The sequence below is a fragment of the Dipodomys spectabilis genome, unplaced genomic scaffold (assembly GCF_019054845.1).
Source record: "Dipodomys spectabilis isolate Male_0828 unplaced genomic scaffold, ASM1905484v1 ptg000051l, whole genome shotgun sequence".
NCBI classification, from domain to species: Eukaryota; Metazoa; Chordata; class Mammalia; order Rodentia; family Heteromyidae; genus Dipodomys; species Dipodomys spectabilis.
This window is the reverse complement of record NW_024870728.1, coordinates 12,553,266-12,572,784: the sequence shown is the minus strand read 5'-3', so window position 1 is coordinate 12,572,784 and position 19,519 is coordinate 12,553,266. Positions and strand designations below refer to the sequence as shown.

Below are 19,519 nucleotides of genomic sequence, written 5' to 3'. Positions count from 1 at the left end.
CCAGTTCAAAGCCAGCCTGGCAAACAAATCAGAGAGACTTAGCTCCAGTGAATCAGCAAAAAGCCAGAAGTGGAGGTTGGTTCAAGTAGTAGAGCACCTGCCTTGAGCAAAAAAGTCAAGCAAGAGTTAAGAGGCCTTGAGTTTAGGCCTCAGTGTCAGCATGCACAAGATGTGAATACAGTTTGGAGCTCCATTTTACAAATTAGGAAATGAATGAAAGAACAGTTTGCCTGAGTTCACACAGCTTAAAGAATGGATTTGTAGCCAGTTCTCAGCACCAGTGCCTGCCTCTTACCCACCATGGAGGAGGGAGGAGTCATTTGTAGAAATGACTGCCTCATTGCTGTCTAGCATTGTAGGATCCACGATTCCCTGATAATTCACCTCCCCGCCAAAAGGTAGTCTCTTTTGTTCCCAGTTAACAGGTGGGAAGACAAGCCCAGCAGTAGCCTGCCAAAGGTCACATCCTGCCAGTGAGTATAGTGGCTCCAGCCTGTGATCCTAGCTACTAGGGAGGGATAGAGAGAGGATGGCTCAGAATGAGATCATGCAAAAAGTTGAGATTCCATCTTAAGCAGTGGTTGGGCGATGTGAGGGAACACAGATAGGATCACAATTATCCCTGCTGTGGTTCAAGCAACCAGGTTATGTGGGTGACACAACCCACACCCCAAAACATTGTGCCTGGGGGCTGATCCCTGCCTTGTCTGCTACTCTGAGGGAGAAGGTACAGAGGACCCATCCCTAGAGTAGGACTAGGGATACAGGCCAGCCTAAGAACAAAGCAAAACCCTATCTAAAAACATAACCAGGGCTGGGAAGGGGGCTCAGTGGTAGAGTGCTTGCCTTGCATGGATGAGGCCCTGGGTTCGATTCTTCAGCACCACATAAGCAGAAAATGCCAGAAGTGGCACTGTGGCTCAAGAGCGCTAGCCTTGAGCTAAAGAGCTGAGGGACAGCGCCTAGGCCCAGAGTTCAGCCCCCACAACTGACAAAAAAAAATAATAACCACTGCACACCAGTGGCTCACATCTGAGAACTGCTGTTTGAAGCCAGTCTAAGGAAGACAAATCTGAGGTATCTCCAGTTAACCAGCACATAAGCAGGGAACCAGTGGCTCACACCTGTAATCCTAGCTACTTCAGGAGGCTGAGATCTGAGGATTGTGGTTCAAAGCCAGCCCTGGCAGGAAAGGTCGTGAGACTCTTATCTCCAATAAACCACTCAGAAAACCAGAAGTGGCCCTGTGGCTCTAGTGGTAGTGCTAGCCTTGAGCTGAAGAGCTGAGGGACAGCTCCCAGGCCCAGAGTTGAAGCCCCATGACCGATTAAAAAAGAAAAATTAACCAGCACAACCTGGAGGTGGAAGTAGGCTCAAGTAATAGAGCACCAATCATAATAGAAAAAGCCAACCTGGCACCAGTGGCTCTAGTGTGTAATCATAGCTACTCAAGAGGCTGAAATCTCAGGATCACAGTTCAAAAGCCAGCTTGGGAAGGAAAGTCCATGAGACTTTTTTTTTTTTTTTGGGGGGGGGGGGGTCCAGTCGTGGGGCCTGAACTCTGGGTCTGGACGCTGTCCCTCAGCTCTTCAGCTCAAGGCTAGCACTCTACCACTTGAGCCACAGTTCCACTTCTGGCTTTTTTCTTATGTGGTGCTGAGGAATCGAACCCAGGGCCTTGAGCATGCCAGGCAAGTGCTCTACCACTGAGCCACCTTCCCAGCCCCTCCATGAGACTTTTATCTCCAGTTAAACATCCAAAAAACTAGAAGTAGAGTTGTGGCCCAGGTTGTAGAGCCCCAGCCTTGAGCACAATGCTCAGGAACAGCACCCAGATGCTCAGTTCAAGCCCTAGGAGCAGTGTGCGCGCACACGTGCGCGTGCACACGCACACACACACACACACACACAAAGGCATAGTGAGAGTATAAGGCAAGGAGTTCAAGCTCCACTACTGGCACCAAAAAAAAAGTAAAACAAGCTAGCAGTTTATATGATAGAGCCCCTGCCCCGCAAGCATGAGACCATGAATTCAAACCCCAGTACTGATGGGGGGTACAGGGGAAGGGAATCACATCCTCAAAGCTATTTCTAACTTATACATAGTCCAGAACTTAACTTGCAAAGCAGTTGAGGAAAGTACAGGTGACCCCCAGATTCAGAAAGGGAAAGCTAACATTATAATGTGATGGAAGACAGTGAATTTCCCCAGGCTCCAGACCTCCAAGCAATACCAACACACACACACACACACACACACACACACACACACACACACACACACTACCCTTTGATGTGCCATCAAAGTTTGGAGCTGGCTGTGCAGTTCACTGGTTGCTTTAGGGTGTAATCGTCGTAGAATGTACATATAATAGCTGGAGGTGTGGAGGGGTAGAGTCAATCATTTTTCATTAACTGGGATGCATTTCCCAGATTAGCTGGGCAGTGGTGGGCGAGAAGACTTCCAGAGGGAAGAAAGCCACCACTTAGGTGGCCCAGTGTTGGCTGGCAGCTGGGAAGGAGGTCACTAGCACAGAGAGCTAAGGAGGCAGTAAAATACAGCTGTGCCTCTCAGTAGCTGCAACTCAGGATGTGCCTGGCCCCTCCCCCAGGGCGGGGCCAACGCTGAGATCCGCCAGCTAACTTCAGTCCTCCATCCCTCTGGGAATCCAGGCTGGGGCAGAGCTTGAGCAGCCCTCCTGTACCCAGAGGGGAGGCAACTTGTACTCGTTGGCCAGGACACCAGACACAGTTTGAAGCCCTGCAAGCCCAGCTGCTGTGACTCCCTGACACTCAGACACCCCAGGCTGGCAAGCGCCACCTGTCTCCAACAGACATGTGAGTAGCTACTCTCTCCCCTTCCTCCCCATCCCTGCTGTGGTTCAAGCAACCAGGGTGTGTGGGTGGCACAACCCACACCCCAAAACATCATACTTGGGGGCTGATCCCTGCCTCACCTGCTACTCCGAGGGAGAAGGTACAGGGGACCCATCCCTAGGGTAGGACTAGGGATCTCCAGATCAGGCCTGGTGTGGAGTAACAGATCATGTCTTGTGGTGTTTAATACACAGAATGGCAGGGAAAAAGAGGAAGAGAAACTGGGGGTTGTTGGAGAAGGAAAGATGTCCTGGGTGGAGGACTTTGGGGGAGACTGAGGAAGAGGAAATGGGCTGGGGACGGGGCGGAGGGGAGGGGGAAGGGCAGTCTCCATTCAGGGCCTGGAGATCGTGGGAAGGAAAGGGGAGCATCTCCCTTCCCTCACGGTGGCCATGGGGTTGATTCTCTCACCCCAGGGAGGGGAAGAAGGAATACTTCCTTAGTGACCCTGGCCCTAGCAACAGCAACTGCTCCCCTATTGACAGAGGCAGGACCCCCTCTCCCTGAGCCCCCAGCTGGGGGGATTGAGACCAAGGAACCAAATGAAGGGGCAGAGACAGATCAGAGCCAGAGGCCAGGCGCTGCCCTCTAGCTCCTCCTCCCTGTCCCGAGCCCACCCCCAGCGCCTGCAGGGTCCATTCCTAGCCGCTGGTATCCCTTTACTGCCAAGCATCTCCCCACCCTCTTTCCCCCTACTCCCCGAGTTCCCAGGAAGGAAGGGCCTGTTGCCAGCGTGGAACGAGTCAAGTTTATGGGCTGGAAGTCCTACCCGGAGGCTGCTCACTGAGCTGTAACAGGCTGCAAGTGGGGAGGGAGGGAGGGGGAGGGGACAGGGCACCTGCTCTGGCTCCAGATGAAGCTCACAGGCATCTCCCCCAGTGACTCCATACCAGCTAACCCCTGTCCTCTATTTTGGATTAGCATGAGATCTCTGTGAGTGGGACAGAGGGACAAAATGTGTTTGCCTTTCAGTCTATAAACAAAGGCATAAACACAGCTGCCCAGAGACCAGGCAGACAGGACTAGGTAAAACTGCCTACCACGGATGGTAGGAATGGCCCAAATGGCAGCCACCATACAGAGTGTGGGTGTTGCCAGACCTGACTTCCAAGAGAAACCAAAACTACGACTTTTTAAGCATAGAGTCACTGTGGCCCACAGTCCATGGGCTTGCAGCCTCTCAATCACCGTGCAGGCTACTGTCCTGACAGGAATAGTAGCACTCCATTGTAAACTTTTTCCCCTCCCCAATACAGGCATGCCAGCTGCAGCGCCAGCCCTCCCCGACCCCACAGCCCAAGATGACATCTAACAGCACCGGGGACATACCTGGCCCCATTCCCACAGGCGCCCTGGGACTCTCCCTGGCCCTGGCAAGCCTCATTGTTGCCGCCAACCTGCTTCTGGCCCTGGGCATAGTCCGAGACCGCCACCTGCGCAGCCCACCTGCTGGCTGCTTTTTCCTGAGCCTGTTACTGGCTGGGCTGCTCACGGGCCTGGCGTTGCCCATGCTGCCAGGCCTGTGGAACCAGAGTCGTCGGGGCTACTGGTCCTGCCTCCTCCTCTTTTTGGGTCCCAACTTCTCCTTCCTCTCCCTGCTTGCCAATCTGCTGCTGGTGCATGGAGAGCGTTACGTGACAGTGCTGCAGCCACTGCGACCACATGGGGGCAAGAAGCTGGCCCTGCTCCTCACCTGGATAGGCCCCCTGCTCTTTACCAGCCTGCCTGCCCTGGGGTGGAACCACTGGAGCCCTGGTGCCAACTGCAGCTCCCAATCTGTCTTCCCGGCCCCCTACCTCTACCTGGAGGTCTATGGTCTCCTGCTGCCGGCTGTGGGGGCTGCTGCCCTCCTCTCTGCCCGTGTGCTGGTAGCTGCCCACCGCCAACTGCAGGACATCTGCCGATTGGAGCGGGCAGTGTGCCGTAATGCACCCTCCACCCTTGCCCGGGCCCTCACCTGGAGACAGGCTAGGGCACAGGCTGGAGCCACGCTGCTATTTGTGCTGTGCTGGGGACCCTACGTGGCCACTCTGCTCTTGTCAGTATTGGCCTATGAGCATCGCCCACCCCTGGGACCTGGGACTCTGCTGTCCCTCATCTCACTGGGCAGTGCCAGTGCAGCAGCTGTGCCAGTAGCCATGGGTCTGGGTGACCAGCGCTACACAGCCCCATGGAGGCTGGCTGTCCAAAGATGGCTACGGATGCTGCAAAGAACAACCTCCAGGGACAGTCCAGGCCCCAGCACCGCCTACCGCACCAGTGCTCAAAGCAGGGTGGAGTTGAACTAGAGGGGACGACCAATGTTCATCCATCTCCGCCACAAAGCTTCTTCCTGTGCTTCTCTTGGATCAAAGGCCCTGCCCCTATTTGAGCCCACTCAGACTGAATAAAACGCCTCTGGCCACCTACAGTCCTTAGCAGCTATCTCAGAAATGGGGGCATGGGGAACAGCCCGTGGAAAGAAGCTAAAGACAGATCATGTGCCAAGGGAGATATACCACCTCCACAGAAGCAAGGCCCTGCCACTTACCTGGGGAGGATGCTGACGCATCTTGATAGGAGGCCATGTGCTGGGAGACTGGGTGGAGAGGGAATAGGGAGACTCAACCTGACATGGCCTTTGTTAGTTCCTCCTTATCTAGCCACCACAAAATCCACACAGACACTGCCTCTGGGAAGTATATTTTATTTACATTTTTAAAATCTTTAACTAGTATCTCTTCCTCCTTTCCATCCCCTGAGACGTGGGAAGGGAAAGAACGGGAACCTCAAAGACCTACTCCCCACATACAAATACGGACCCCATGGCTCACACCAGCAAAGGAAAGTGAAAGAGAAAGAGGTCTGCCCTCCCCCGGAAGGGCCCCGCAGGGCAATGGAGACAGGGGTGGGGAGGGAGGGAGGCCCCAGGGCAAGGGTGGGTCTCAAGAGAAGGACAGAGAGGGGACAGGTCAGTTGAAGGGGTTGCAAAGTAGTCCAAGCCCCCTCCCCTCTTTTCTCTGTACCCCATGCCTCTGCTGGTGGTGGTGGTGGAGGAGGGGGCTGGAGGAGAGTCCCCCCTTCATCCCCCGCAACACCAGACACCACGCCAGAGACAGCAGCCATTAACGGTCAGGCCTCTGGACACAAAATACTTTTGCTCTGTGGTCTCCTGACGTAGTTACCACCAGGGAGGCATCTCTGTGGACAGAAATCACAGGATCAGCTGGGCATTGCTGGCTCATGTCTGTAGTTGTAGCTACCCAGGAGGCTTGAGGCCTGAGGATCACTATTCAAAGCTAGCCCGGGCAGGAAAGTCTGTGAGACTGTCACCTCCAAATTAAGCACCAAAAAAGCCAAAACTGGAGCTGTGGCTCAAATGGTAGAGTACTACTAGCCTGGAGCACAAAAACTCAGGGACAGTGTACATGCCCTGAGTTCAAGCCCGAGGACTGGCACAAAAAATAAAAATAGAAAAGGAAGAAAGCTTAGAAACAAGAGGTCTAAAGAAGTTGGTCCCCACTCTCTATTCTAGTGCCTAGCACTGTTTTGACAAATACAAGCGGCTGGGGGATGAGAGGAGGAAACCCTCAGGGAGGGAGACCCCCAGGAAAGTCACTGTCAACCACTGAATGGCCATGGGGCTGGATCAGAAGTGAGGTTTCCCAGGCTCCCGGGCATTCCTGCCTCATGGGCTATATCTGGGCCTTGGAGTTCTGCTTCCCTAGAAACCCCTGCCACCCTATTCGGCCACCCGTTTCCAACTGTTCAGAGATCCTAGTCCTTGCCCACTCTGCTTACTTGCTGAGGGCGAAGTCCAGGATCTCGGCCGTGTGTCCCCTATAGTCAGTGAGCAGACGGCCGGTCCGGGCGTCCCAGAGGCGCACGATGCCATCCAGGCTGCAAGTGTACACCACAGCAGTGCCAGCCTCCCACAGCAGCTGTACAATGCCGGACTGCCCCAGGGCACAACAGAGGAAGGCAGATCAGAAGAGACAGCAGAGGCCTCGGCTGCCACTGGGAACCTCCCCAGTGGGAGCAGGGGAGGCATAAAGACCATGCAGGAGCCAAGCATGGGGCAGATGCTCCCCAAGGCCTGGGCTTCCCTTCAGCCATGATCATAGACACTGGGAACCTGGCAGCCACCATCCTACCTGATGCTGACACTGATGCCTGAGAGTCTGTGTAGACAGGTCATAAATGGCCAGGGTTCCATCTAAGTAGCCAACAGCAGCCAGAGGCATCCTGGGAAGTAAACAGACCAGCAAGGTTCCTGAAACCCTGTACTCACCTTCCCTCCTTCTTGGTCCCCCAGGCCAGGCCCCACCACACGCCTTCTCTTCCCACCCTTGGGGTATCCAGGAGAGGGGCCCTGATTGGCACTTACACACTGCAGAAGCCCAGGGACTCCACGGAGTTGGACTCACTCTCCTCCCCCTCGACCAGACTGGGCTGGGAGGCCACAGACTCAGGTCTAAACACGCCCACCACCTATCAACAAGAGAAAAGATCAGAGGGGACTTGGGTTCCTCCTGGTCCCCTCCAGAAGAAAGGCAGCAGAGAGGGAACAAGAAAGGAAGGGCTGGGGCTGGAGATACAGCTTGGTGGTAAAGCACTTGCCAACAAGCACATGGTGTTTCAGCCCAAGCACCACCAAAAAATGGAGAAGGAAAAAGAAAAAAGAAAAGTGGGCTGGGAAGGTGGCTCAGTGGTAGAGCGCTTGCCTTGCATGCATGAGGCCCTGGGTTCAATTCCTCAGCACCACATAAGCAAAAAGAAAAAAGCTGGAAGTGGCACTGTGGCTCAAGTGGTAGAGTGCTAGCCTTGAGCTGAAGAGCTGAGGGATAGCGCCCAGGCCCAGAGTTCAGGCCCCACAACCAGACTCACCGCCACCTCCCCCCCCACCCCCCAAAAAAAGTGGGCTGGGAATATGGCTTAGTGGTAGAGTGCTTGCCTCGAATGCATGAAGGCCTGGGTCTGACCACATAAACAGAAAAAGCCAGAAATGCTGCTCTGGCTCAAGTTGTAAAAGTACTCAAGCCCTGAGTTCAAGCTCTAGGACTGCCAAAAAAAAAGCAGTGAACTAGTTAATGTCCAGCATTATTTGAGCTGGACATGATGGCATGCACCTAGAATTCCAGCACTTGGGGCAGTGCAGGTCACAGTGTTCTAGGTGTGTTCCAGACCAGCCTGGAATATACAAGGAGACCTTGTCTAAAAAAAATAAAATAAAAATCCAGAAAATTACCAGATGTGGTGGCACATGTCTGTAATCCAGCTACTCAGGAGATGGAAATTGGGAAGGAGGCAGTTCTGGGTCAGTACAAGCAAAAAGTTATCAATATCCCATCTAAATAAACAAGGCACATGTAGTGGCCCATGCCTCTGGTTCCAGCTATGTGGGAGGCATTAAATAGGAAGATCATGGTCCAATATCAACCCTAGGTTTCAAGTGCCCAACACTAAATGAAAAATAAAGCAAGCCAGGAGCCGGTGGCTCACACCTGTAATCCTAGCTACTCAGGAGGCTGAGATCTGAGGATCTCCGTTCAAAGCCAGCCCATTCAGTAAAGTCTGTGAGACTCTTATCTCCAATAAACCACCAGAAAACCAGAAGTGGCACTGTGGCTCAAGTGGTAGAGCACTAGCCTAGCACTAGCACTAGCTGAAGAGCTCAGGGACAGCGCCCAGGCCCAGAGTTCAACAGACAGACAGAGAGAAAGAAAGAAAGAGAAAGAAAGAGCAATAAAGACCAGAAGAATAAGTAGTAGCTCAAGTGATAAAAGGACCATTCTGTCTGGCAAGCACAAAACTCTTGAGTTCAAACCTCAGTATACTGGGGGGGGGGGGGGGGGGGGGGGGGGAGAAAGGGCTAGGAAAAGACACTACCTGTGAGGCAGAAATGAGTAAGACTGAGGTTCAAGGCCAGTCCAAGCAAAAAAGTAAGAAAGACTGGATGTGGTAGTATATACTCATCACCCCAGAGACCCAGGAAGAGTAAATAGGAAGATTGAGTTTAGGCCAGTTTGGAAAAAACTCAAGACCTTATGTTTACTAACTAAAGCAAAAGGGCTGGGGTATGTGTGGCTCTAGTGGTAGAGCACCTGCCTTGCTGTCAGGAGGCCCTGAGTTTAAGTCCCCCCCTCCCCCCCAACCCCCACCCCCGTACCCCGCTTACCACGTACCACCAAGAAAAAGAAAAAGGAAAGCAGAGGCCCCTAGCCAGGGCCCAGGTCCACTCACCTTGCCAGTGGTGGCACTGACCAGCTTGGCCTGGCAGTCCACCGAGCCAGTTAGAATCAGGCTACCGTCTTGGTTGGTGGCAACACAAGTCAGAGGACCCTGGTGACCCTCGGTGCCTAGGATGGAGCACAACAGGTCAGGCTCTGAGTCCTGAACCTGGTTCTCAGGCCTCCTCAAAAAGCCTGTGAACACCTCCCTGCACCTCTGATACCTTTCAGCACGTGGATGGGGTTTCCCTGCTTCAGGTCCCAAATCCGGATGGTACCATCTTCATAGCCTACCACAGCTCTCTTCCCTAAGGGCCAGAGGGTGCACTCTCAACACAAGAGGGCGGAGGAAGGGAAGGAGCATAAAAGCACCCACACTCTCCGGGAGAGTCAGGTAAGGGCACGGGTGGCTTGTGGCCTAACTGCAGGCCTATGGCAGCCCACTAGCCATAAGAGGGATGTGTGATACCAGAGTCTACTATGCACCGAGGAAGGCAAACCCAGGGCAGCAGCCCCTCACCATCGGGGAGGACGCGGCCACAGGTGGCTGGGCAGTTGGGGCCCTGAAAGGTCTTGCAGTCACCATTCGGGACCTTCCACATCCAGGTGTTGCCATCAGCTGTGCCGGCCAGCAGGACAGGTGCCCGAGGGTGCCACTCCATCCACTGTGAAGGGAGGATGGTCGGCAGTGAGGAGCCACCATGAGCCCTATCCATTTTCCTGTTTGTAGGGATCTTAGGAACTTCCTGGTCATATGTGCAGACATTCGTGCTATGCCATTGGGTGTGCTGGCTCAGAGCAGGCTTGTCCAGTGTAGGAAGGACTGGCTCCCACAGCTCTCACCCTACCCGAGGTCCCAGGCATTGAATCCCACTGGGAAGCTCTCACCTCCAGGTCTCCTGCTTCAAAGGACCAGACTTCCTCCTTGGTGTCTACCTGCCACACTTTTAAGAGACCACTCATGTCTCCTGTAGCCACTAGGGTGGAATCATGGCTGAAACCAGCACAAGTCACAGAGTCTTTATGGCCTGAAAAGAAAAACAGGCAGATAGAGTTCAAGGCCAGCTTGGGCTATCAAACAATCCTGTCTCAAAAACAAACAAAACAAAAAAAACGTGTAGCCGGGCACCTGTAATCCTAGCTACTAAGGAGGCTAAGACCTGAGTATCACCCTTCAAAGCCATTCCCGCCAGGAAAGGCTATGAGACTCTTATTTCCAATAAACCACTCAGAAAACTGGAAGTGACACTGTGGCTCAATTGGTAGAGTGTTCACCTTGAGCTGAAGAGTTGAGGGACCAGAGTCAAGCCCCACTACCAACCAAAAAAAAAAAAAAAAAATGTGTAAAAGGTAAGTAAGCTGGGCACTGATGGCTCACACCTATAATCCTAGCTACTCAGGAGGCTGAAATTTGAGGATCTTGGTTCAAAGCCAGCCCGGGCAGCAAAGTCCATGAGACTCTGATCTCCAATTAACCACTCAGAAAACCAGAAGTGGCACTGTGGCTCAAGTGTTAAAAGGCTAGCCTTGAGCTAAAGAGCTGAGGGACAGCACTTAGGCCTAGAGTTCAAGCCCCATGAACAACTCCCCCCACCCCCCCATCCCCAAAAAAGAAAAAGTCAAGAAAGCAATAGAATACCTAATGTTGGAAACACATGCCCTGGGTGGATGGCCTCCTAAAAAGACCAGCTAGGAAAAAGTGGTCACAGCCCCCAAACTCACTGTAGCTCTAGGAACCAACCACATCCCACATCTTCCCAGAAGAGACACTGATGCTTGTCCCCAGCCAGTCAAAAGCCCAGGCCTCCGGTGCCATTCCATACTTCTGTGCCTTCTGAGCCTCTGCCTGAAATCCTCACATTTTTCCTTCCCTCGGCCCATTAAGTCCTACATCAGTGTCACCACTTCTCAGTCTTTCCTAAACTCCATCGGCCAATTAGCACCTCCTGTACCAGAATCTACACATTATTAATCTTTTTTTTTTCAGTCCTGAGGCTTGAACTCAGTGCCTGAGCACTGTCGATGAGCTTCTTTTGCTCAAGGCCAGCACTCTACCACTTGAGCCACAGCACCACTTCCAGCTTTTTCTGTTTATGTGGTACTGAGGAATTGAACCCAGGGCTTCATGCATGCTAGGCAAGCACTCTACCACTAAGCCACATTCCCAGTCCCATTATTAATCTTCCTGTGTTCCTACAGCCCAGCCTAGAGCTAGCACAAGACAGAGATTAAAAAAGAGCTGCCAGATACTTAGTCACTCAGGTCACCCCCTAAACTATGTCTAACGGAACACAAACCCACTCACCTGCACACTCAAATAGCAGTTCCCCGTCACTCAGCCTCCACACAAAGGCTTTGTCATCTTCACCCCCCGTCACTGCCAAGGTGTTGGTCTTGGGGTCCAGGCTCACACAAAACACAGATGCTGTCCCAATAAATATTCCATAAGTGGACAAGGCTACCACCTAGAGTTCTGTCCCCCAGAACCCCGGGAAGCCCGCCTCTTTTCACCCAAAGTATTATCCTTCCCACTGAAAAAGAAGGGTACATCCAAGTTCTTCTGGGTTTCAAGCAGCAGGTTGTTGGGAGAAATTCTTCCCCAAGCCTACTAAACTCAAATCCTTCTCAGGGAAGATCCATCTGCTCCTCCCTCATCACCCTATCTGAGGCCAGGGACAAGAGGTAGTCACAAATGTGCAAATTTATGGCTCTTGGCATAAACTGTTACTAGGCTAGGTATGAACAGAATGAGAAGAACATCATGTTACTGGATTCTTCTATAAGCTATTGTTCGTGAAAATTACATAAAATATGCTCAAATCTAGTAGCATTTTTAGCTAGATGTGGTAGTATACTCCTGTAATCTTATCAGGGAGACTGAGGCAAGAAGATGGTGAGTTCCAAGTTAGCCGGGCTATAGTAACAAGACTGTCTCAAAAAAACACAAATCCTGGGCTGGGAAGGTGGCTCAGAGGTAGAGCGCTTGCCTTGCATTCATGAGGCCCTGGGTTCAATTCCTCAGCACCACATAAGCAGAAAAAAAAAAAGTAGGAAGTAGCACTGTGGCTCAAGTGGTAGAGCACTAGCCTTGAAATGAACAGCTGAGGGACAGTGCCCAGGCCCAGAGTTCAGGCCCACGACTGGACCCAAAAAACAAAACAAACAAAAAAAAACCCCACAAAGCCAGGTGCTGCCAGAAAAACAAAGTTCCAGTCCCATGAAGCTGAGCAACTTATTCAATGCATAGAGCCTCTTTCTTCTCTTTGTAAAATAAGGATAATAACACAAAGGGGGGGGGGGGAGGGAGGGACACAACTTTAGCTGGGCACCAGTGGTTCATGCCTATAATCCTAGCTACTCAGGAGGCTGAAGTCTGAGAACTGGATCATGGTTCAAACCCAGCCCAGGCAGGAAAATCCATAAGACTCTGATCTCCAATAAACTACAAAAAAGAAGTGTAGCTGTGGCTCAAGTGGTAAAGTGCTAGCCTTGAGCAAAAAAGGAAAGCAAAAAAAAAAGCTCAAGGACAATGCGCAGCTCCTGAGTTCAAGCCCCAGGAATGGTGACCGAGTGTGCTTGTGTGCTCAAGTGACATAGCATCTGCCTATCAAGCAGGATGCTCTGAGTTCATATACCCAGTGCTACCAAACACACACAGGTGCATTTGTTTTAGTGTAAACTGTCTCTAATTGCCACTCTGGTTACTTTTCATTAAAGATAACTTTTTTTTAAAAAATTGGTCATGGGGCCTGAACTCTGGGCCTAAGCACTGTCCCTCAGCTCTTCAGCTCAAGGATAGCACTCTAGCACTTGAGCCACAGTGCTACTTCTGGCTTTTTCTGCTTATGTGGTGCTGAGGAATCGAACCCAGGGGCTCATGCATGCAAGGCAAGCGCTCTACCACTGAGCCACCTTCCCAGCCCAACTTTATTTATTTATTTTTTTAATGAAAACAGAGCCAGAAAGGTTAGTAAAGGCAATTAGCAGTGATAGAATTTCAACCTGTGTCTCAACTCCATGTCAAACTTATTAAGCCATTTGGCCACAATGCCTACCTACTGTGAGATACGGCCAGCAAGACCGGGCAGCATCTTTCCCCAACACTGTCTCATGATTCTCAATGCCCACCTGAGTGCAATGCAAAGGTCACCTCGCTGTCATCAGGGCCCTCCATGCTGCCGACCACCCCTTCCTGGGGTTCCAGGACCCAACCCTCCTCATTGCCCTCTTCCTCTTCTTCCTCTTCTTCGAAGTCCACATCTTCCATCTCTTGAGCCAAATCATCTGCTTGGAGAACAGCGTTAAAAGATGGAGCTCGAAAGGCATTAAGAAAGATGGGAGAAGCGGAAGGAGGACGAGGCTGGGATGAGTCGTATGGCCAGAGGGTACGGTGGAATGGGTCAGAGGGAGTGTAGTGAGGAGAGGGCAGGAAAAGGGGGTTGGTGAGGCAGGAGGGGGCAGGCGAGATCTGAAAACCCGGGGTTGGCCGGCGACCGGGTGGGAAGAGAGGACGGAGGGCATGATGGGAAGGGGGTGTGTGAGGGGACGGGCCAGGGGAGGCGTCAGGGAACCCCCACCCCGCCAGGCCTGAAAACTAAGTGTGGGGGTAGGGGAGGGAGGCAAGGGGAGCAATGTCGGTGGGAATGACCGGTGGGGTGAGTGGGGGGGGGCGGGGGGGGGGAGAAGAAGCAGGGGTCAGAGGCCAGGGGTGAGCGCCTCCTATCCCGTGGCCTGGGCAGCGGCAGTTCTCACCCGGGTCCGGCGGGCCGGGATCCAGTTCTACCACTTCGATAATCTCTTCATCACCATGAAAGCTTAGGGTCTCCAACGGAGGGGTGTCAGCGGCGGCCCCGCTTTCCGATTCGGACTCCATGCGGCGCAAGCAGCCGAACCACTTCTCTGGGCCCAAACGCCTCCCAGAGTCAGCTCTGCGCGACGACGCGGAACTCGAGCCCCTCCTCCCAGGAGGAAGTAGGAGTCGGCGACTCCCGGCAGAAAGAGCGACGACCGTCCCTCCAATGGAAATTGTGGTGAATTAGCGAAACCACCAATCACAGGGCAGAGCTGGGAGACGGGGCAGGGGCGTGGCGGGAGAGCCCAAGCTCCGCCCAACCTGGCCCCGCCCCCAACAGGAGGGAAACAAGCGAGCGTGCGCGCCTCAGGGGTCTCCTGGGAAGAGTAGTTCTCTTGGGTCTTCCCGCGGGCTTCTGGGAAGTGTAGTTTCTGGTCTGTGGGCAGGACGGAAGGAGCGGGGGAGGCCCCTTACGCAAACTACAATTCCCGGCGGGGAGCGCGGTGAAGGGGGGTGGGATCTGAACATGGCGGCGGTGGTAGCTGCTACGGCACTGAAGGGCCGGGGGGCAAGAAATGCCCGCGTCCTCAGGGGTAAGGAGTGGGACCCCGGGGCGAGGGCAGGACTATAGGAGATTGCTTTGCTTTCATATTCCTCCCAGAGATTGCAAGGGGTCAAGACCGCCAGTTCCTGCCCACCCCTCTCTGCGGGGTCTTAGAGTCTGGGGGTGGAAAGATGCTCCGTAGAGGTCACCCAGTCGGTCCCCCCCGCGTTCGGGGGACACGACAGCCCTGGGGTCTTGCTGCGAATGGAAGCCTCTAGACTCCCGCGCTCCAGGTGTTTCACACTCACCGCAGTGCAGAGGAAAGAGCCCTGTGCTTCTGGAGCCTTGGGTGCTAGCCTTGGGTAATTAGCAGTTTGACCTTGGGCGAAGCAGTTCGTCTCTCTGGGCTTCAGTTTCCTCTTCTATAGAACGGGGGGCTGGAGTAGACTATCTGTAAGCTCCCTTCCAGAGCTAATGTCCTGCAGTTTAAAAACAAACCACCTTTCTCCGGATTTCCTTCATACGTCTTCTGTGAGTCCCTCTGCAGTCCTTCCCATCCTGTCGTCTGAAATGAAGAATAGCGAAGCTGCCTCTCCTGGCACCAGGGTGATGAGTGCGCAGTGACGTGGAAGTGGCTTCTAAAGGTGTCACCTAGATGGCGATTTTTCAAATTTCTCTTTTGGATTCTCCCTAGCACTTGTTACTCTAAACTGCAGTCATTTAGCATACTCAGATCTCAACTGCTCCTTCCCAGCCCTTGCCCACCCTATTCCTACTCACATCCCCCTACCATTGCTGGCTTTCTTCTCACCTCCCAAACTGACTTTCCTTACCTTCATCCATAGGGATCCTCTCGGGAGCTACTGCTAACAAGGCTTCCCAAAACAGGACCAGAGCCCTGCAAAGCCACAGCTCATCAGAGTGCAAGGAGGAGCCTGAGCCCCTGTCACCTGAGCTGGAATACATTCCCAGAAAGAGGGCCAAGAACCCCATGAAAGCTGTGGGACTAGCCTGGTGAGTTTTAACTACTCTTTTATGTCCAGGGGAGGGGAGGGCAGAGCCTGGAAACCTGTATTCTTCAGGTGGTGAGCTGAATCTCTAAGGTTGTGAAGACAGAATTGCTGGGTTCCCCAAATGGAATCTCCAAGGAGTGGGGCAAGGGAGGTAGGGAAGTGTGTGGAACTGGGTTTTTTTTTTTTTTTTTTTTCAGAGTAATCTGAGCTGATCTAAGATTTGAGTCCCTGGCATCATCCTCCATTTTGGGAGCTTAGGATGAGATCCAAGTACCAGTAATTAGATAATTGAAATCATGTAAGATGGATTATATTAATTGGATAGTAGCTACATATTGTTCTATATCTTATTTGACTCTGATTCTGACCCTAATACATACTGATGATCAATATTTAAGGGAAAGGAGGGGAGAGTAATATTTTTCAGCACACCTGAGTGTAACAGTACTTTGCCATGAAATGTGTTAGGCTTTTGAAGATAAATATTATGCGCTCATTCCAGGGAAGGGAACTAAGACTTAGGGCTGGGATTTCTCTCCAGGTGTTGAGACTCTGTGTTCTTTGTCCAACACCAAAGCACCCACTTAGTAGCAATTACTCAGGTTAAGAAAGGGAGGACTGGGGTTTGTAGTTCAGTGATAGAGGATGTGTTTAGCATGCGTAAAATGCTATGTTTACTCCTCAGGGGATGGGAGGGGGGAGGGTGGGAGGAGGAAGAGAGGAGGAAGAGGAGGAGTTGAATATAGGAAGGGATGTAGGGCAATTTAAGCATTGGAGAACTTTGGTCACACTCCAAAGGAAAACAGCTAGGCTGTTTAAAGACTCAGGCCAGGCCATTGGGGAAAAGGAGTAAACAGGTAGGCAGAGACTGGACCACACGGAGCTTTTTGTGCTATGCCTGGAAGTTTGGACTGACTAGAAAGGATGGAGAGTTGTTATGGAGTCTTAAGCAGGACAGCAGCAGTATCTATGTGGGTTCCTCTAGCAGCCAGTGTGGAGGACAAGTATACACAAAGAGATATCCTGCGTTTGGTAAAGCTGGATTAACTTCCCCCAACAACTCTGACTTAGGGTTTAGCTCCTGCCCAAATCCCGTGCACATCTCCCCACCCCTAGGGCCATCGGCTTCCCCTGTGGTATCCTCCTCTTCATCTTCACCAAGCGGGAAGTGGACAAGAACCGTTTGAAGCAAATGAAGGCTCGGCAGAACATGAGGGCGTCCAACACGGGCGAGTATGAGAGCCAGAGGTTCAGGGCCTCCCAGTATTCCACAGCCCCTGAAGTTACATCTGGGGCTCAGGCCTGAGAAGCACTGCAACTCTCCCCTAGGCTATTTTGACTGTGAAGTCCTGGTTGGCCAACTCTGGTCATTGCTTTTGAGGTCCACCAGAGGGCGTGTGAAGCCCAGGCTATTGCCATCTCCTGCCTATCCCATAACAGGAGCCCACTAAAGGCAAATAAAGTTTTGTTTTGTTTTTGTTTTGTTTGGTTGGTTTTGGGTTTTTGTTTTGTCGGTCATGGGGCTTGAACTCGGCTTGGGCGCTGTCCCTCAGCTCTTCAGCTCAAGGCGAGTGCTCTACCGCTTGAGTCACAGTGCCACTTCCGGTTTTCTAGTGGGTTTTTTTGGAGATAAGAGTCTCACAGACTTTCCTGCCTGGGTTGGCTTTGAACCTCAATCTTCAGATCTCAGCCTCCTGACTAGCTAGGATTACAGGCATGAGCCACCAGCGCCTGGCTAAATAAAGTTTTTGAGTGTTGGAAAGGAAGTAGGTCTGGGTTCCTGAGTCCCCTGGGAGAGGGAGGAGCAGACAGTGGGGCTGGTTACTCCCTTGTGTTCCCTCTCAGAAAAGTTGTGTTCCTGGCAGGTGTAGGGGCAACCACAGATTTAAGTGAAACAAGCCTAGGCCAAGCCCTGGGGACCAAGCCCTCAGAATTCCCAGCCAAAAGGGTGGAGACCCACTCAGCTCCAGATAATAAAGAGAATCAAAGGCAGCACTCAGGGTGCGGAGACAAAAACACTACTCTTAGCCCAGTCCAGATGACTCAGCTTCTCTGGACTCAGTTTCCTCATTTCTGAGAGATAGTCATGAAGATTTTTTTTGGTATGCAAAACACCAGTATTGGATCTTGAACTCAGGGCCTCATGTCCTCCCTTTTATGCAAGGCTTGCACTTTACTATTTCCAACTTTTTACTGGCTAATTGGAGAGATCTCCTGATTTCATCTGGCTGGCTTCTTGAGCCTCAATCCTCAGATCTTAGCCTCCTGAAAAGCTAGAATTACAGGCATGAGACACAAGCACCTGGCTTGGACTGTAATTCCATGTGTGTGCACGTGCACCAGTCCAGGGACTTGAACTCAGGGTCTGGACACTGTCCATTGAGCTTTTTTGCCCAAAGTTAACACTCTACTATATAAAGCCATAGCTCCAGTCCCAGCTTTTTTGCTGGTTAGAGACAAGAGTCTCACAGACTTTCCTGCCTGGGCTGGCTTCAAACCATGATCATCAGATCTTAAGCCTCCTGAGTAGCTAGGATTACAGGCATGAGACACCAGCTAGAGTGTTGTTTTGTTTTGTTTTTGTTTTTGCTAGTCCTAGGGCTTGAACTCAGCATCTGGGCACTGCCTTTGAGCTAATTTTGCTCAACGCTAGCACTCTACCACTTGAGTGATAGCACCACTTCCGGCTTTTTCTGTTTATGCAGTATTGAGGAATCGAATCCAGGGTTTCGTGTATGCTAGGCAAGCACTCTACCACTAAGCCACACTCCCCACCCCAGCTAGAGATTATTGAGAGAGCTTCTAAAGGGGGGTTCCCCACCCCATCTTCAAAACATGGCTTTGTGAGAACAGTTACTAGCTCTCGAGAGTTTTTGTGAAGGATCCATGCATAACACACAAAAAATGATCAAGTGGAACGAAGTCTCTTATGAGTCCTATACTACAGCCAGCTCTACAGCCTCTGCATAGCCATCACAAGAAGTACTGCAATATAGTGGGCTTAGTTACCTTGGATAGGTTCAGGAGACAGGGCCAGAGTGCAAAGGAAAGATGCAGTAGTGGATGCAGTGGGCAGAGCCAGACATAGACTCCCAGAGCCACCACCATCCAATAAAGAAAACCAGAGCCACACTGGGTTTAACTTCTAAACACAGGACTATATTTCGAATTGATACCTCTTCATGTGATATATTTAGGATCAACTACTCAATAGAGAAGTTATAATGATATCCTTGTACTGATGTCCCCAACCTCCATCCCAGCTTCAGGCACTTGTATTACGAAGAAAGCAGTGGCTGGTGGCAGTCAGGGCTCCAGTCTAAAACCCTCCAGCAGGAGGTCAGACCAGATGGAGAAAGGACATCACTCTCCACCCGGGACCCTCCCTGGGTGAGCAGAGGAAAGGACACACAGTCTCCTTGGGTACCATAGCCGGCTTCAGTATTTCTCAGACCAGTGGACCCTAAGGCATTTCCCCTGTTCCCACTATGGCTCCTCACCCTGCTTCCCAGTCACGCTTGAGACCTTACAAACCAGTTTTGCAGACCTTCGGCCTCCCTCCCCACTTCTCCTCTGAGCAACTGTGTGGAGAAAGGCTCCTGTGACAAAAGATCTCAGCAGCCCTCAAGTAGGTTTGAAGAACAGGATCTAGATGGCTCCAGTGGCTGTTATCTGCCACCATCCAAGCCTGAAAGAAGCCCAGGATAGATATTGCTCTGGATTGGGCCCTATGGTCTACTTTGCTTTCTCTCTTCCCCCACCCCTAATCTAGATAAACAATATATACATGTTACTGAAACATGAAGTTGGAGTAGAGGCTCTGGGTGCAGAGCTCTTCTATCATCCAGAGCTAAGAGGTGCCAAGCCTAGGGAGTGCGGGGTAGAGTCCTATGAGTCCAGGTGCTGGTGACACGGCTATATGGCTTTTGGGGGTTTAGGAGCGAACAGTTCTGGCTACCTGGCCTAGGATCCTGTGGCAGAGGAGGGAGATGAATCTCTTCATCTTGAAGGCCCTTCCATGTTCATATTCCCTTTTGACAATAAAAGAAGCTCCTTTCACACATACACACAACCGTAGCTGCTA

The 19,519-nt window shown here is 52.0% G+C and overlaps 3 protein-coding genes across 4 annotated transcripts in view; 2 read left to right on the top strand and 1 right to left on the bottom strand.

Annotated features, from left to right (window-relative positions):
• The first annotated feature begins 2,677 nt into the window (after positions 1-2,677).
• On the top strand, positions 2,678-5,441 carry Gpbar1 (G protein-coupled bile acid receptor 1). Its single transcript, XM_042679044.1, has 2 exons — positions 2,678-2,838; positions 4,134-5,441. Exon 2 carries the CDS (start codon positions 4,179-4,181, stop codon positions 5,163-5,165), a length of 987 nt encoding a protein of 328 aa, XP_042534978.1. The 5' UTR covers positions 2,678-2,838; positions 4,134-4,178; the 3' UTR covers positions 5,166-5,441.
• A 106-nt stretch (positions 5,442-5,547) lies between these two features.
• Positions 5,548-14,074, bottom strand: LOC122107369 (angio associated migratory cell protein). Its single transcript, XM_042679043.1, has 11 exons — positions 13,839-14,074; positions 13,215-13,370; positions 11,392-11,511; positions 9,975-10,114; positions 9,607-9,751; positions 9,311-9,394; positions 9,100-9,215; positions 7,244-7,347; positions 7,011-7,101; positions 6,658-6,812; positions 5,548-6,057 (listed from the first exon to the last, which is right to left on the bottom strand). The coding sequence occupies exons 1-11, from the start codon at positions 13,957-13,959 to the stop codon at positions 5,982-5,984; spliced, it is 1,308 nt and encodes a 435-aa protein (XP_042534977.1). The 5' UTR covers positions 13,960-14,074; the 3' UTR covers positions 5,548-5,981.
• Positions 14,075-14,269: 195 nt separating this feature from the next.
• LOC122107334 (probable hydrolase PNKD) overlaps positions 14,270-19,519 on the top strand; it is a 35,992-nt gene continuing 30,742 nt past the window's right edge. The window contains exons 1-3 of one of the 2 annotated variants that reach the window (XM_042678946.1): positions 14,270-14,471; positions 15,268-15,436; positions 16,552-16,919. In XM_042678946.1, coding sequence (XP_042534880.1) covers positions 14,405-14,471; positions 15,268-15,436; positions 16,552-16,741 — 426 coding nt within the window. In that variant the 5' untranslated portion in view covers positions 14,270-14,404 and the 3' untranslated portion in view covers positions 16,742-16,919. Of the gene's footprint in view, positions 14,472-15,267; positions 15,437-16,551; positions 16,920-19,519 lie in introns of those variants that run through there. The other variant, XM_042678947.1, reaches the window with a different exon arrangement.